General features: G+C 46.5%; 1 protein-coding gene across 5 annotated transcripts in view; it reads right to left on the reverse strand.

Annotated features, from left to right (window-relative positions):
* LOC138527573 (carbohydrate sulfotransferase 8-like) overlaps positions 1 to 18,475 on the reverse strand; it is a 426,404-nt gene that overhangs the window by 35,831 nt on the left and 372,098 nt on the right. For all 5 annotated transcript variants that reach the window (XM_069638838.1, XM_069638839.1, XM_069638834.1 and 2 more), the window contains one exon: positions 2,182 to 2,327. In XM_069638838.1, the coding sequence (XP_069494939.1) occupies positions 2,182 to 2,327 (146 nt within the window). The remainder of the gene's footprint in view (positions 1 to 2,181; positions 2,328 to 18,475) is intronic.

Below are 18,475 nucleotides of genomic sequence, written 5' to 3' on the forward strand. Positions count from 1 at the left end.
GGTGGGGGGGAAACTGTTGATGTGTTGTATGTTTGTTCAAAACCATCAATAAAATATATTATAAAAAAAAAATAGTTGAACAGTCTTTTTGCTAACTCAAATGACAAAAAATGTCAGTTAAATTAGTGACTGTTTCAGGGATGGGGCTGAGAAACACCCAGGAAGAGACATTGGCCCTCATTAGGAGGTTGCCGGTAGTACCAGTGGCCTACCGGCAAACTCCATTTACCGTTTCCACCGCCCGATATCCCGGTAATACCGGGCCATTACGGGTGGCTGTGGAACGGTACGTTCCCATTCCCATGGAGTCCTATAGGACATTGAAGCAACGGCACCGTTGTTAATGGTGCCGGTGCTTCAGTGATTTTTCTGCCGCTACGGTGCACTGCACTTTTTTCCAGACCGGCATGCTCATAATGAGGGTCATTGGGCCTCCTTACAAGTTTGGAGGTAGCCATGCTGTTTTTAGCAGCATGGCTACCCCCAAACTCGGGTCTGGGTCCTGAAAAATGGGAATTACTGGGCAATTCCGACCTTTGCGGGCCCAGTAATTCCCATTCGCGGGACCGGGACCCAATACGTCCCCATTCCCGTTTGAGCCCCCATAGGGCTCAATGGGAATGGGGAGGATGCTAACAAAGGTCCCGTTAATAACGGGGCCGTTGTTAGCATTCTGTTCTGCTAGCGGGTGCAACTCTGCATTCTGGTCTGACCAGGCGTACAGAGCGAGCAGAACTTGGAATGTTGCAGTGAGGTAACAAAGGCGCCGGTAGCACTACCGGCGACGTTGTTGCCTTACCGCAACACTCATAATGAGGCCCATTGAGTGGGAGCGAGGGGGTTTATAGCTACTTTAAAGAAGCTTTGAATTAATGTGAGGAGAATAACTCTATGCTGGAAATCGCCTAGAAAGCCAGAGCGGCGAGACAAGTAAGGCGTTTTGAAATTGCAGCCTGCCGCATAGAGATCAGGATAATCCGAGCTGTGATGGCGGGGAAGCATGGACATTGAAGTAGAGAGGAAAGGGTTTTGAGGGACCTTTAGGAAAGACAAATAGGATGCAGATTAAAAATAGGAGTGTTGCTGGATTTTAATAAAAGAATGGGAGGAGAAAGACAGCAATGTGTGAAAGACAGATAATGTGGACGCAAAAGGAAGCGTATACAGACATTCAGGAAACTAAACAGAGTGGGAGAGCGGGTGAGTTAGTGAGTAATGTGGGGCACAGTAGCAGAGATAATTGTGCTGAGGCGCTATGTAGCCTAGGCTTCAAAAGGAACATACATTGGGTTTCCAGGGCAAACAGAAGGGATGTTTTTAGCAACAGGTCTGCTGGTTTGAAGGGTCCGTGGAATGCTTGGGAAAGAAAGAAGACAATTTCAGTCTGGAGAGGGAGGACAGACAGAAAGCAAGCGCGCCCAGGACTAGATGGTCAAAAAGACAGTCAGATGTTGAAAAAGAAATATCAGTAGAAAAGGTTGCAGACGAAGACACGATCCAGGCCTCACCGGTAAAGAAGAGAAACCTCAAACCCAAAAAGAAAATGTAGGGGATCAAGAAGAAATGCACAGAGTAGAGGCCCCAAAACAGAATGCTGAGTGAGGAAACTTAGTGGAAGATGGCCATGAAAATTATTTAGCAGAAGATCTCAAAATAGAGAAGGTAATTAGAAAGATAAAAAGAGAAGGTAGGGAAGAGCAGATAGTAAGCGAACGAGAGCACGAGGAGTGATAGATCCTCTTAGATTTAGAAAGGATAAGGGAGAATCCCAAAACATGGATAATATCAAGTTTTTATAAAGGTCTCCATGCCGGGTCCTCCCGCTATGGATCACTTTACTAACAGCTGTATCATTACAAAATGTAATGTTCCTACATTTATTCACCTCCAATGGATGAGTGGCTGAGTCAGTCTGGTCATGAGTCGATCTTACAAACTGCAAGTCAGATCCATGTGTCACGTGAGTGTCAGATCACTGAGCTTTATTCATGGACTTTGGATGAAAACATATTGGAAAGAGTATTTTTGATTTGGTGCTAACCTTTGAAAAAAAGTCAGACCTTTGGGCGGCTGCCTATTATATAGATATATGGGCCTCTTAACCAAAAGCGTGCAAGATTGCAAATCGCATTGGCAAATAAAGAGTATACTGCCCCTTAGTCAACTTTCTAAATTACGTACTAATATTCCACGGGTACCACGAGAGCTGAAGCACTGAGGTAAATCCCAGGAGTGTGGAGCAGGGGATGAGGACGTACAGCATCTTCCAGGTCAGCTTCTCCATCGCGGCAGATGAGAGCGGCAATCGGGATGTTCTGCAAATGGCGCTGAAAAGGACAGAAAGAACATTAAGAACTGGGAAAGACTCTAGAAGTTGGCTCTGACTACATTCTCAGAGCAAATATATCTCGGGAGGATAGCTCAGGGGCAACAAGCTCAACTTGGAAGCAAGACGATGCGGAGCAGCACACAGGTTGCCTGTTCTTAGAATCCTCTGAGTGTTAAGTGCATTATAAATAATCAATTACAATTCAAATTCATCTTGTTGGGAAGATAATTGGTTTATCCAGAACTCCCTTTGTCACAAGCCTAGGTGTCAGTGGATTACAAGCATTCTTTAATTACAGAGTGCAAATGCATGTGCCCAATTTTTAATTTCCTCCAAAAACTGACTCAGATGTGCAGAGCAGTGCGAATCTCTAAGCCATGAACCGGTGGTTTGGATCTCATTTGGGGGAATCGCACCATAAAACGGGGTATTGCCGGTATATATTGTCGAGACAAGGCTCATGTTTTCCTTGAGCACTAGCAGAATGAGAATGTTTTACAGTGGGAATGTTGTGATGTATTGTTGAGATCAGCCTCATTACATTCTATCGATGGAACCAACATGAAAAGGTGGCAGACCGAATGATCTGATTTGTGGAGAGCCTCCGTGAAAGCGGTGCAATGCTGGCATATATTGTTGAAACAGAACCGCAAGGTGTTTCTTAGGGGGTCAGCCAGCATCAGGAAAGGTTGCAAAGTGCTCCTGTGCACTGTTGGAGTTTTTTATGTGTTGCCCTTCAGAACCAAGTGTAAATTCTATGGATAACTATCCAATTTTCTGAAAATGATGTAGCAAATTACATGATTCCAACCAATTCCTAAAAATGAATTGAAAGGGGGAAGAACCACCAAAACCTTATTGGATTAGTTCAGGCTCACTCGCTTGAATACATTAAGGGAAAACATACATCCCTCCACTTTACAAACCCACCAGCGGCCACTGCACTGGACTTAGTTTTGATATCAGAGGGGGGGCTGGGAAGTCCAAGAAGACGTCCATTAGGTATCGCTTCCTTCTTTGACTACACTTTGGGAAAACATGAATCACGAAGGGGCACTCCTGTGCAACTGAAGGGGAGGTTGCATGTCTCAGGGGCAAGCGTTTGTCTTGGAAGCAATGCAACGCGGCGCAACCCAGGTTCGAATCCCGATCCCGCACTAAGAAACCACTTGCTGTGGTATTAAGCGCATTATAAATTAACAATTAAAAAAAATTATAATAATGTTTTGGGACACACATGGACTGGCCTAGAGGGGGGCTCTCGGCCCCTCAGAAACGGCTCTTCTCTTGATACTCCTCTTCTCTTTTTTCTCCAAGGTCATGATGTGTATGCAACCTGGGATGAAACTTATCCTGCCAGTGGACACAGAAATCATATACAGAGGCTCCAGCGGTGTTCCGTGCAATGTAATGCCCAGGGCAATGGAGCGTTTAATAGTTATAATGATAGAGACAATGCAGAGCGGATTGTACTATCTTTTCCAGCAGCCTAATTATTGCATACCATAGTCAGATGTGCTTGTGACTCAAATTTAGTTGCACTTTTAACGTGCTCCTTGCCCAACTATTGCATACCATATTTAGATGTGCTTGTGACCCAAATCTTGTTGCGCCTCTAACGCGCTCCCTGCCTAATTATTCCATACCATATATAGATGTGCTTGTGACTCACATTTTGTTGCACCTTTATCACGCTCCCTGCCCAATTATTGCACACCATACCCAAACTAAGGCACTCTCCTTCAGTAACAACTCCCACAAGCCAAGTCCAGTACTACCTCCCCCTAGCAGATAATCCTCAGCAAGACACCTAACAGGGATCAACGTAGACTACATGACATACTCAGCGGGACCTCACAATCGCCTCCCTGACCTAACATACAAACCAACAAACCATATGCGAATGGCACTTGTCCATCCCAATTCTCGTGACATCCCTGCCTCACTCCCACATTCTCCCCAAGACTCAGCCTTTTCCCTGTCCTGTGGACTTGCACACTAGACCTATGACCATCATTGAACAGAATCTTCTGGACTCCATAGAACCGAAAAACAAACCCTCCACTCCAAGCCTAGTGGCACACACGACTCCATGCCTCCTCAACATCAGAAATAAATAACTAGCGTCCCGCCACATCCAAACTATGAAGGGCACAGCAAAAAAGAACAAAGCAGGAAAGCTTACAACGAACCCACTGAACAATGGGCAACCATCCTCCTTATCCAGCATTAACGGCCCCCTTATCAACGCTAGATCCCTCCTGGCACACGCACTTAACATAGCCAACCGCATCACCACCAATGACCTTGACTTTCTGGCAATCACAGAAACTTGGCTTCATACAGCTCCTGGTCCCATCCTCTCTTTAGCCATCCCTAAAGGATACACTATCCTTAGGAAAGATAGAATAGGATCCAAAGGAGGAGGAGTTGCGCTCATTGCCAAAAACAATCTCCAGCTAAGAGCAATCACCAACCAAACCTTTCCATCAGGGGAACGGATCTCATTCAAACTCTCACTCTCAGCCACATCTACCCTCACCATCCACCTTATCTACAGACAGCCCAGTCCTCTGACATCATTTGAGGAAGACAGAGCGACCCTTCTCACCACCAACACCATACCTTTATAAAAAATCATCATCATGGGAGACTTCAATCTATGCTTAAATGACGTGTCCGACTCCCAGGCTACCTCCATCGCCAATACCATAGAAGCACATGGTTTTACCTTCAGAATCACGAGCCGCACATATGACAAAGGACGTACTCTAAACGGGTTAGCTGACCTGAATTGTTTCACTGACATCCTAGCCAATACACCATGCCCATGGTCAGACCATAACATCATTCAGTTCAATACCAGATTCCCATCTAAGCCCAACACCCTACCACAACATACCCAAGCGGCGCACGCAAGAAGCCACAAGAACATCAGCCCTGACAACATGCTCCCCTTACTACTCCCTATCACTACCCATGAAAACACTACCTCTAACCCTACCTCCTTGGTAACGCTCAATAACCAAACCCTACAAGAAGCCATCGACAAAGTGGTCTCCCTAGGCCCTCGCAAATCAAAAACCATCACCCATACCAACTCCTGGTTTATGGACAGCCTAAAGGACCTTCGATAGGCCAAAAGAACAGCAGAGAGCACCGGGAGAAAAAAAAAACTCCCTCGAAAACAAATGCTTGTTCAATTCTGCAGATACTGAATACAAGGCAGCCACCATCTACTCGAAGGGTAACACTTACAGCAACAGAATCGAGAATGCCAACTCAGATACCAAATAACTCTTCACCATACTATGGGAGCTTGAATCACCTGCCCCTACCCCAGACCACTGCATCAAGGAGCTCCCCTGGTGGACTAATATCCAAAATGCCCTATCCAACAAAGGAGCTTCACTCCACAACAAAATCAAAGCCAAATCATCTAAGTTTGACCCCATCAACCTGCCACCTGACCTGCATCCCTCTTACAACAACTGTTACGCTCACCTGATATCCATGGGGGCGCCTGTATGCCCTGGTTGCTGGATTTCCCCCAGATGTACTCAATTCTGGATGATGTCATCTATGGCAGGAGGGCCTGAAAACACAGGAGGACTGGGCTTAGGTTCAGATTTCGTTTCCTTCCACCGGCCCCTTGGACTCTACCTGAAGGCCCCCCTCCTCATGTCTGTTGTTATGATGTCTGGCATGCTCTCCGTCCTGCTTTCTGCGCAGGGGCGCGTAGTTTCTGTGGGTTGAAGCGACCGAGTTAACTTCACTGATGCCAACCCATTCAAGTGTCTTTAAAGGGGTAAGTTCGATTATACCAGTCTTTGAGGGCCTTTGCTTTCTTGCGGGCTATTGATGTCTTTCCTTGATTGTTTCCCCCTTAGGTATGCGGAGGATCGCTGGGTGCGTTGCTTGGGTTCGGCTCATGCCGGGGTTTATGGACGCGGGTAGATAGGTTCAGCGCGAAGTGCGGCGCGCTAATGTCTTTTTGGGCTAACCTGTATTCTTTATTCCTTTTCAGGTTACGATGGTCTTTCTGGGCGTGCAGTGTTTTCCGGAGCGGAACCGGCCAAGATATGCCCAGCCAGGTGAGGAGATTTTAGTGACTGCTGACCTTGCCATGAGTAACCTGTTTAACGTTGTCCCTTTTTCTCTCCTCCCCAGGTGCTTTGTTCCGGTGCGAGCGCGCTGTCTTGAAGATGCTGCCAACGGGATGGAAGACTGCGAGCAGCTGGGATCGAAGGATGGAAGACTGCAGGTAAGATGGAAGTGCTAATAATGTTCTTTTGTCTCCTCTGCAGGTCCGCGATTCCAGGAACACCGGGTGCTGGTCTCTAAACATGGTGGCGTTACGCTGCTGGCTGCAGAATAACGCGAAGCATGTTCTTTAGCTTGGGTGTGGTTTCTATAGCCTACCCTGTAAAGTAGTCCAGGTAAAGTAGTCCGGGCTACCACACCCAAAACACTGCACCGCACAGTCTGGTTCTTAGGGACTAGCCTGTGTGGGTGCCTCCATGTTGGCTGCAGGCCTCCATATGAAAAGTAGTCCCTTCAAGTCCCATTCCAAATATGAGCCTGGCGCCAAAGGCGCCAGGACTGACTCCAGGAGAGACTCCGGTGACAATGCAAGGCCCTTGGGGCCCCAAATGAACCCCGAGCCCTAACCCTACCTGGCATGTGACCATGCCAGTGGGGTTCTGGGTCACGGGTCGTGACAACAACCCTATTCCGAGATTTTAATTCACCCGATCTCCTCCGCTAAAACTCTAAAAATTATCAAAGGACTAAAGACATCTAGATGACAAGGTAACATCTGCCCGGCAACCCTCATTAAAGAGTGCGCTGATAAACTTGCTCCGTTTATCAGAACCCTGATCAACAACTCCACCTCTAGCAAAGTACCGGAAAACTTGAAAGAAGCATGGGTACTCCCCCTACTGAAAAAAACCTACCTTAGACCCCAACATCCCAACTAATTACTGACCAATTACTATGGTACCATTTCTCCTGAACATTCTCGATAGAGTGGCGTACCTACAAATTCAAAAATACCTGGAAACCTACAACCCTTTAGGCCTCCGCCTATCATGCTTCCACCCAGGCCATCGGACAGAAACTGTCCTCTTCGACCTCAAGATCCAAATGGACCTAATCAAAGATAAAGGTGACCTGGCAATTCTCCTCCTCTAAGACCTGTCTGCAGCATTCAACCTAGTCAATCACAACATCCTTTGTCAACACCTGGAACACGCAGCCCATTTCTCAACCAGTGCTATAAAATGGATCAAATCCTTCCTGGCAGACCACACCACAAGAGTATTCTCTCCCACGGCAGCAGCTCGACCGGTCCAAGTTACATGCAGAGTACCACAATATTCCGGTGTCTCCCACCACTCTTTACAATGTGTTCACCAAGCCTCTTTTTGACCTCCTCGACAAACTGGGTGTCACACATACCAACTATGCTGATGATACCCAAATACTTTTACCCATCTCAGGAAACTTCGACACTGACACCAAATTCCTGAACAAGATCTACCTCACGATCCAAGCTTGGATGGCACAACATGAGCTTTGTCTGAACGATGAAAAAACCGAGCTTCTCATCATCGGCAACCCCCTAGACTAAACTCATTACCGCAATCCTGTAAATCATTCAATATCAATGGTAACATCATCACAGTGGCCAAGGAGGTAAAAACATTAGGAGTTTATTTAGACTCATCATTATCCCTTACAAGACAAGTCGATGCCATTGCTTCATCAGCAGCCTACACTGCCAAATTGATCACAGCTAGCAGGCCCTTTCTATCGACAGACAACTGCATCACCGTAGCCAGAGCACTCATCTTATTGCGAATTGACTACTGCAACTCATTCTTTGCAGGCTCAAACACGTGAAACATCAGGAAGTTGCAAATAACTCAAAATAACGCAATCCGAGCTGCCTTCAACATCCCCAAAAAGGATCACATCTCCTCAGCTAGGCGCAACCTCCACTGGCTACCAGTATGCGATCGCATTAAATTCAAAGTCCTCTCACTAACACACAAATGTTTGTCCAGCAGTGCCCCAACCTACCTCGCCAACCAAATCTCCAAAGCACAGACTAACAGGCCTACCCGATCAGCCTACTCACATCTCCTCACTATCCCCAGATTCAAACGGCAAAAAGAGGGAGGCTGCAGCTTCCCAGTGATTGCGGCCAAACAGTGGAATTCCATGCCGCTAGCACTCAGAGCAGACGTGCCGTTCTGGTCATTCTGCAAAGGTCTTAAAACCTGGCTCTTCGCCCAAGGCGGCCGCAGCACCACCAACCTGCCCTTGCTCAATTCTGTTACCACTCCGACCAGGGCACACACCATACTACACGCAAGTAATGCAACTGTTTAGGGTAAATTTATATGTAAATAATGTACCCGCCTCATGAGCTGTGTGTAACCTATCTCAAGGATAAGCTCAGTGGTACGACTGTAACCCATTACCACAGCAAATTAACTTGTAACCATATTCTTAAGTTAAGCACCAAGATGCCCCAGGGCTTGGTGCGCTATACAAATGTACACATAAATAAATACATAAAATGGTACGAGTTCCTGGACATCTAATAGCAGTGCCTGGCAAATGCCTAATACGTATACACAAGCCAAAACTGTTGGCTTTGCCAATGCTTGTTTTTAGCAGGAAATGAAGGACATGCATAGTGCTTATGGAGGTAGACCTTGTTACAGCATTTTTATTACACCAATACCCAGTTTCCACCTCCAATTAAGCCGTTACATTTCAGAAAACCGCTTTGAAAAAATGAGTGCAACGTTTGATGGCAAGGCTTGATTAAAGTGAGCTGAAAGAGTTCCCATGGGGATGATTTCTGGGCTGGGGGGTGCAGGAACTGGGTGGAAATGGCCTCACGGTTTAGCATGGCAATAGGTAGTGAAAGGGTGGACAAATAACTAAACAAGACCAAAAAGGTTTGGGTCCCTCCTCATGTGCCATTTCTCCCTATATGTACTCTAATGCAACAGTTTTGGCTTATAGGGGATGCGAGCGCCGCCTAACAGCCCAAACTTAAAATGAGCAAAACAACTCTGCTAATTCACATTTGCTCCATCACAGAGACATTTTCCCAAACCACCTCTTGCACATTGATGTGTAATTATACAGGGGAAGGAAGCTTAGTCTCAGCTTCATCAGGAGGCTAGGCCCTTTGTGACCAGGAACCTCAGTCAAGAAACGGCTTCCCTTTTTCACCAAATAGCCAGACGTGGCGAATGTTCGACTTGGCACCCATGCAGGCGACAAAGGTTTCAGACAGAAAAGCCATGAGTGCAAGTGCATCACCCACCCATGCCAACAAGGAAGGACCCCCTGAAAAATAACCTCAGCCGGTTCATTTAAACACTGCTATGGATTATCTGAGCCAGAGGATGTTACCAGCCACACCAGAAAGGAACATGTCCTTTAGCCCCTGGCAGGACAGTGCCTGCATACCAGCCAGAGTCCATATCGCTGGGGAGCGAGAGCTCTGAGGTCACTGGCAGGAGTAAGACTGCTTTTCAAGTACCCAGCTGTGCTGCAGGCAGACATAGTGACACTGAAAAGCGGTTTCAGGAATCTTCAGAAACTGGAAGGCTTCAGAATACATCACCCAGGCAGAACTGATCTCATGTATTCGTCGACACTGGTATGTCTTTTTTTTGCAAGCCTTATTTCTTTTCTACAGCAGTAGATATATATTCTAGAATTTCTCCTTCTGCTGGTGCCCAGACCAGTCATTTCTGCAGCATATGTTCTGTGCACTACAATGTTCAAATAAAATCAACATCCAACATGACAGGAAGGTACAGATTCACTGACCCGCCCAAACCCCCACATCTCTTCATTATCCACCATCATCACCCTCCATTCAGGACATCACTAAATCGAGAAACTCCTCATTAACACAGATGTGTTACAATGACGTCCCCTTTCCTTTACGTGTTCCTGAAATGGGAGCCAAACCGTTCCATGTCGGTTTCCACAGGAATTCTTTCGAAGTAATTTACTTCAAAGGAATTCTGCCCAAAAAAACTCATTGAATTTGTTTTACAAAATGTGGGCGGAGCCCCCCAAGCCCTCCCTCTCCCCCTACCCCAAGCCCCTTCCACCACTTTCAAGCCCTTATCCTCACCCCTATATATTTCAGTTCGTTTTTTCTGCGGAATTCCTTCGGAGTAAATTACTTCGAAGGAATTCCTGTTGGCAAAACAGCGGGATACGGAGCCACAAATTCACAAATGCTGGAAAATGCCCATAGCAAAGCCTATAATCATTTCCATTGCCAGGATACCCAATATTTTCACCCACCACTGCCCGATGATCAGGCCTTCTACTGTTTTTCAGAATTGGTCCAAAGTTAATCTCACTGCGTTCAACAGGTGAGTAATCATCTTTGCCATAGTAACCCTCATTGCATAGGAGCCATCCGCCTCATTACCCAGTACTAACGGATCCACGGGCAGTGGTAGGCCTGTTACTTCTCTAATATGCCCCAAGATTTATTTCCAAAAGATGCTGCATTCCAGCAGGCCCACCAAATGTGTCCCCAGCTTTCTAGTTCTCTCCAGCAAAGAAGAAATCGTATTGTGTGGGTGGGATACCACTAATAGCATAACTTATATGCTGCTCCTTTTTATGGTACTGCTTTTAGATTCCTTAAGCTCTCTTTTCCAGTTGTGCTCCCAACCCTCTCGTGTTATGCTCACCCCCAATTCTCTTTCCCACCTCTCCATTTAAGACAGTTTGTCTTCGAGCGCATCCACGCCTAGGTTTGTTATTAGCGTTAAAATCCTCCCCCATTCTATGCATTCCTACACTGATATTGCCATGCCTATGGGCGCTCTGTTTCCCGCATTCGCCACCGTAATATTCGTGATCCAGTGCCGGATCTGGACATATCTAAAACATTCCTGTTTCTCTATCGCATGGCCCTCGAATGTCAGAGGCCTTCCTTCCTCAAAAAGATCAATTAGCCGAATCATCCCATTAGTTTCCCAGTTGTTTAACTAGGGTCCACTCATTACCCTGGCGCAATTCAGGATTGAAGTAGTTAAAAGGGCCTCAATCCTGATATAATCCCTCTCACCCTCAGAGCCCTATTCCAGTGCTACAGCGAGCAGTCCGTAATGGGCAGTAATCAGCTCCCTGCGTGCCCATTCCAGACAGCAAAGTGTATCTAGTAGGATTGATGTGCCCCCTTGCTCCAAATCTTTCCACCTCTTCATTTCCTGCTCCAGTGTCCACTCCAACATAGGGGCAATTTGCGCCGGTAATAGATATCAGTAATATCCAGGATTCCCATCCCCCGCCAGCAGCGCAGTCTTAGTCAGAATCTTTTTCGCGATTACAAGTCATTTCCTGTTCCATGTAAATGTAAATATCTCCCCCTGCAATCGTTTAACCATATGTCTTGGGATTGATATTGGGAGCTCCCAAAACACATATGGTACCCTTTGGTAGTGGTGTCATTTTTACCGCTGCTACCCTGCCCAACCAAGACAGTTCCTGCAGATCCCACCTCTGCAGGTCCCCAATGGCTGATTTCCAAATATCGGGGACATTGCCATTGTACATCTGCTCATAAAATGCAGTCAGTTTGACCCCCAAGTAATCCATTCTACCCTCCTGCCACACAATAGAAAATGTCCTGAACCACCCCCTCACCAGCTCCGGGACCTCATTAATGTTAAGGCCTTTGGATTTTGTATAGTTCATTGTGAAGCCTGACAGCACTCCGAATCGGTGCAAGGCCTCCAATGCCAGAGGTAAGGCATTTACAAGAATAGCAAAACATTTTGAGCATACAACACCATTTTGTGTTGACCCATAATTGCTATACCCTTTATTTCATTGCCCTGTCTTACCAGACAAGTGAGGGGTTCCATAGCGATTGCAGAAATCAGGGGGACAGAGGAGAGCCCTGCCTGGTGCCTCTCGAGATTTGTACGGGAGATGTAAGTTCTGCATTCTCCATTAACCTCAATGATGGGATTTTAAAGTTGGCTAAAATCATAACCCTAAATTTGCAGCCCAACCCGAATGCTTCTGATGTATATGTTAGGAACATCCAATCCATACTGTCAAATGGCCGCTGGGCATCAAGCGTCACCACAGTCATTTTCTGTGCAGCCCCCCCCCCCACCCCCAATCGATGTGATCAACAGCCCTTCTTGTATTATCATGGGTGGACCTATCCAAAATAAACCCCTTTTGACAAGGGTGCATTATGCCTGGGAGGACCGACATCAAGAAGACCGCTAGTGCCCTGGCATAGAACTTTGCATCCCCATTGAGGAGCGATATTGGGCGGTCGCTCATGCAATCACTTGGCTCTTTTTCCAGTTTAAGCACCAGGATTGTCGTGGACTTGCCCATATCTCGAGACCATTACTTCATTGAACAGCTTAATGAGCCACTGTGTCAGAAATCTATTAGACGTCTTATGATAAGCATTACCAAAGCCATCAGGGCCTAGGGGTTTGTTTCGGGGCAGGGCATCTATTGCGTTCCCATTTCTTTCTGTGTTATGAGTCCCTCTAGCAATTCTCTTTGTGCTGCTGTAATTGTCGGTAGGTTCGCCATGTCCAACAGGTCCTCTTGCTTGATTGGCTCTAACCGTTCCCGCTCCAGAAGTTTCCCGTGATATGATTCAATAATGGCTCATTTGTCCGCCTTCACACGTTGCATGCAATACACCCCGATCATTTTTCAATTCCGCTATGTAATGCCTCAGTTCCTGTGTGTGCAGTTTTGCTGCAAGGAATCGATTGGCCTTATTTCCGTCCACATAGTAAGATTGGTTAGTCTGGAGAATCAGCTCGGCTGACTGGTCTGTCTGCCCCATATGCCTCTAATTGACCTTGTGCCTTCATTAGTGCCCTAGTTGCCTTAGCAGTGTCCCTCCATTTTTGTTCCTTCTCAGCTAAGTCAACCACGCCTTTTAGTTTGATGCATGTGGCCTCTCTCACCTTCATGAATGTAGCTGTTTTCCCAATACTTTCTGCCAATGACCACCTTACTTGCATGCCAAATGAGTCACCATTCCATGACTCAACCTTGTTCTCTCTAAAATAATTCTGTAGTTCCTCTTCTATATGTTTTTTGATTACTATATCCCACAATATTAGGTCGTTTAGGCACCACACTTTTCAATCCTCCCCCTGAGCAGCATATGCTAGCATTCTCAGAAGAACTGGGGTGTGATCCGAAAGGTACTGAAGGCCAATGTCCATGGAAAGTACCGTCGGCACTAAAGTGGAGGAGATCAAGACCATGGGCCTCATTATAAGTGTGCAGGTCCGGAAACAAGCTTACCGGCACCGTTGTTTCCAAACCGGCACATTACAACTATGCCAGGCGGGTGCCATTAGCAACAGTGCCGGTGCTCTCGTGTCCCCATTCCAGAGAGTCCTATCAGACTCTCTGGGAATGTGGAGTAACAATATTTCTGGCGCCCGACTTCCCGGCCGCCAGACTTGGAATAGCCCGGTGGCACTGGGAAGTCAGGAACCAGTAATTTTTTGCAGGTCCAGCGCCAAACCTGCCGGTAGCACCGGCAGGGTTACCGCCGGACCCGTAATGAGGCCCCATATCTATTCTTGAATAACCCCTATGTTCCACAGAGAAATAAGTGTGCTCACTACGTTCTTAGTGAAAGAAGCATCAAATATCGATCCATCCCAATTTTCTAAGCACTCTAGCCAATGCAATTCTGTTCCTCGTATCCGTTGCTGTGGGGGGGGGTGTTTAATCTTTCTAAGGGCCCATACACAGTTAAAATCTCCACTGATCACCACATGTCCCTTGCAAATTCCTCCCAGCTTCTCCAGGATAGTGGCCAGATCCTGGTGTTCATTTGGGGCGTATGATGCCACCAGCACGAAGAGTTGTCCGAGTAGTACTAATTTAATGACCCCTCCCTCTTCATCTTCAGCAGGACTTTCTTAAATTCGGAAAGCTCCTCACCTCTTTACCTCCTCCTTTGCCCCCAGTCTCCTCTGCTAATCTCACAGTTGCTTGTTTGTTGCTCAGGGCCCTTATGCATCGTCGGGGCCCTGACCTCCCACACCGAATCCCCCCAGCTTCGGTCTATCCTCAGCACTTGCCTCGGCTCACACTCCTCCCTGGAGGCTCACACTTACCCAACATTGCACTTCACTTGCTGCTCACCCATGAGCACCACAGCACCTATCCCATTCCCCCTCCCTTCTGCGCTTGCACGTTTCTCAACACTCACAAGGCATAGTAGGTTCATCCTCCCCCCACCCACTGTATTTAATATTTCTTTATGTATTTCATTGCATTCATTGTTCAATTTCTTTCACATTCCCTTGTTCCCTCCCTGTTGCCTTTTGGGCACTTTGAAACAGTATTTACTTCCCGTATAAGCGCCAAACACGCAAACAATAAATAAACATCTACCATCAGGATCCCTGTATATATAATGTTTTGTACATTTCCCCCCTTTACCAATTAAAATCGCAAACCCCCATTTCTTTTTTTTGCTTGAAGCCAATTATTGTGTTGGGACCTCTCTGCGTTTTAATCTCTGTTCATCTTGTACTAAAAGGTGTGCTTCCTGAAAAATAAGCTATAGAAACCTCCAAATCGGTTAATCTATGTAGTATAGATCATGTTTTCAGGGGGGCGTTAAGACCCTGAACGTTCAGGTTCGCAAATTCTAGTTCAGTCATAGGACCCCAAGCATAGCCTGTCAATCTGGCATCCCGCCCAAAACCCAACGCAGCATGCCTCTTGCATCACCACTTCCCAAACCCCTGTGCCGACACAAAACAAAAACAAAACTCAACTTTATTTTCAACTTGTTCTAACTGTCCCAAGCTTGTTGGGCCATGACTTCCCACAGATCTATGGGTGGTTACAAAAAGCCCAGGCCCACCTGAGCCCGCCCACCCCTGCACAGTGCTCAAACTTCTCATATTCATGCTTCATGGACCAACCATGCGGTCAAACCCTCACACAACCTTGCTGTATGATGACATAATTAGTTGCTGGTATCACTGAGTAAAATATGATGTGGTCTAATGTCTACCTCAACAAATCCTTTCACTACATCTCTCCCAACAAGGGGGATGCCACCCCTTATTTAGACTCATCATAGGCCTGCTCGTCCCTTTCCACACCACAAAGGGCCAAAGGATCTTGCATCCCACGCTCCTTCCCAGGTATTCTTTTCCGTCGTGCATCGCCTCCCCTATTTGGGGAATGATCACTCCTCGTGTTGTGGATCATCAAGTCCGCCACCTCTTCCGTCTTATTGGTGCGATAGGATTAACCCTTGTGTTCAAATAGCAGTCTGCACGGATGTGCCCATCTATATTTCATGTCTTTCTCTGGCAGCCATCCCGTGACCAGATGCAAACTTTTCCTTTTTCTTAGCATTGCCTGTGCCAGATCTTGAAATATCAATGTAGAAGCATCTCTGAAGCGGATCACCTTTAGTGTCCTGGACTCTCCCATAATCTTCCCCTTAACTTGAAAAAAGAAGACCCACATCAGGACATTGGAGATCAGGTTATTCTTTTGTTTGAACTTTGAAAAGACCTGATGTGTCTGTTTGAGAACGATTTCAGGGTCATCAGACTGGTCCAAAATTGAACAAAATAACGAGGTCATATATTCCACAAGCTCCACATCTGTAACTTGCTTAGGGATACCTCATATCCAGATGTTGTTTCGTCTCATGCTATTTTCCACATCATCGTGCTTCAAACTCCATCTGATGGTCTACTCCCTTCACCCTTGCCACCACCTCCCCAGTCTGCTTTCTACCACCCTCAAATGTTTATCGAAGTCTGCTATAGGTTTTTCCAAGTTTGTCATGCTATCCTTTATTTTCCTCTTGTGCTCTGTTAGCATGAGCTGTAGATCTGTTTTTGTGGCGGGGGTCCTCCATACACGATTGAGCAGTCGAAGAATGCACTATGGCCACTATCTGCTGATGTTTCTTAGTGCTTTCCTCCACTTGCATTAGACTTTTAATTTTGCTGATGCTTTTGCCATTATTTGTAAGTTTCCCCCTTTCGATTATATGCACTTCAGTTCGACCAGTCCAATGCCCCTCAATTCACCAAATGTGGGCAAACGAGTGCAGTCTCTCTCCTCTCCCTGCCAGAAAAGCTCCATGCATTGTCCCCCGATTCCAAGGACAATTTCCCACTTCACGCTCTTCCAAGGGCTTCAAGTCGGACTAGCTCAGAGAACCTTTGCCTAGACTTCCTTCGGTTGTCGAACAGATCGCAGATCCTGATCCATGCGCCACACTCTTCCTCCTTATTGGTGTGATAGGCCTATCCCTGATCCATGCAGTAGACGCTTCCTCCTTATTGGTGTGATAGGGTTTACCATTGCGTTCAAATAGCAGTCTGCACTGATCCATTTCCCACTTCACGCTCTTCCAGGTGCTTCAACTCGGACTAGCTGAGAGGAACTTTCCCTAGACTTCCTTTGGGTGTTGAACAGATCGCAGATCCTGATCCATGCACCACATTCAGTTGCAGAGACCCCTAAACGAAAAGACCCCCTTATCCCTGCATCCTCAACGGTGCTTCATTTTTTTGGTATCAGAATACTGCAGCACCGTCATACCCACCTCTCGCTCATGATGCTGGACCCCTCATCCTGGGCACCACCAGCCCCACCTCCTGGTTCCTTTGAAAACTTGGGGAAAGAGCAATGCAACCTTCTCCACAGCAATTGTTTATCCTCAACCTTTGCCGTTTCAGCTTACAATCGCTCTTTAAATGTGCGGTCTCAGTGCTCCGTCCTCACGGGTGCCATTTTGAATCCCCCCTTGTCGACGTTCATGCAGCCTCGTGTCGGTTATCAGGGACATCCCGCTAATACATTTTTGTCAGAGGGGGCTCCACAGGGGGCATCTTTACGAGGGGTAATTTCCCGATAAGTACCCATTTGGTAGCAATCAAAGCTGTGGTGGGTCTCAGGCTTACAGAGCTTGCTGGACAAGCATCTGTATGGCTTCCCTGGTTGGCCACGCCCCTCATGTATCTGTTTCTATTGGCATCTGAATGATGCCAGCAGGCTGGTATTTGAATCCTTTAGAATCCTGTGTACCAGTAATATTGTAGAAATGGAGGTAGCTGCGACCTTTACCCCACACCTTTTTTTAGTTCTGGCTATACAGTGCTTTAGTACTCTGCCAGATCCCATTCATCAGTATGTAGAGGGACCCTAAAGTCAAAGAGCTGCCACGTGATACACAAAGTGTGGATTGTGGCAAAAGATCTGTTACAATATCAGCCATTTTGTAGTAGCTAGTGCAAATATCTAATTGACCATTTTGCTTTTGAGAGCTTTGTTTGTTTCAATGCTGCTTGGCACTTTGAAAGCTTTTTTTGCTTCATTACAGTGTGGTTAACCAGTATAATGCAGACGCTCCCAATCCATCACAATCAGCTGATCTCTGATGCATTCTTATGGGTAATTGTAACTCAACTAAAACTGCATTTCCAGGGGTGCCATTTTGGAATGCTAGGACGTCTATTGCATATCTGAGGTACTTTAACTACTTGTTTGGCACCTGGATTATGCATGCAGAATTCTTCCTGTAGTTAGGTGCTGATGATATCATAGAGGGTCCCACAGTTGGTAGGATATAATCCACACTAGATCGGATGTTAGCAATGAAGTGTGGTTCCTCATTGTCAGATCTGGTAACAGAGCATCTACTTCTCACTCACTTTCTCCTCTAGCATAGAATCCTGATTCTCCTTCAAAGAAATTAGTCTGTCTGTAAAATACTGGCACAATTATTCACCTTTTGTCTCTGATGCTGACCCCGCTGTGATGACAGTAGGAGTTGCCGGGCATTGTCGATTTTGTGTAATGGATTCCTGAAATGGCCTCACCACAACTCAACAGATATTTGTATATTTGCCAACTTCCACAGCAACTTTATTGCCTTCTTTGCATACAGGGTTCAGGCATGTTTTTGTGCAAGAAGGACATTTGGGGTATTGCAAGTTCCCTGCGCCCATGTTTGGCTTCTGTAGACAGACCAGCAGTCTTCTCCCCACCCCATTCTTTGTATGTTTGCCAGATACTGGTTGAAACTGAGTCTCA

Source organism: Ambystoma mexicanum, chromosome 14 (assembly GCF_040938575.1).
Source record: "Ambystoma mexicanum isolate Mex_15411 chromosome 14, UKY_AmexF1_1, whole genome shotgun sequence".
Taxonomy (NCBI): Eukaryota; Metazoa; Chordata; class Amphibia; order Caudata; family Ambystomatidae; genus Ambystoma; species Ambystoma mexicanum.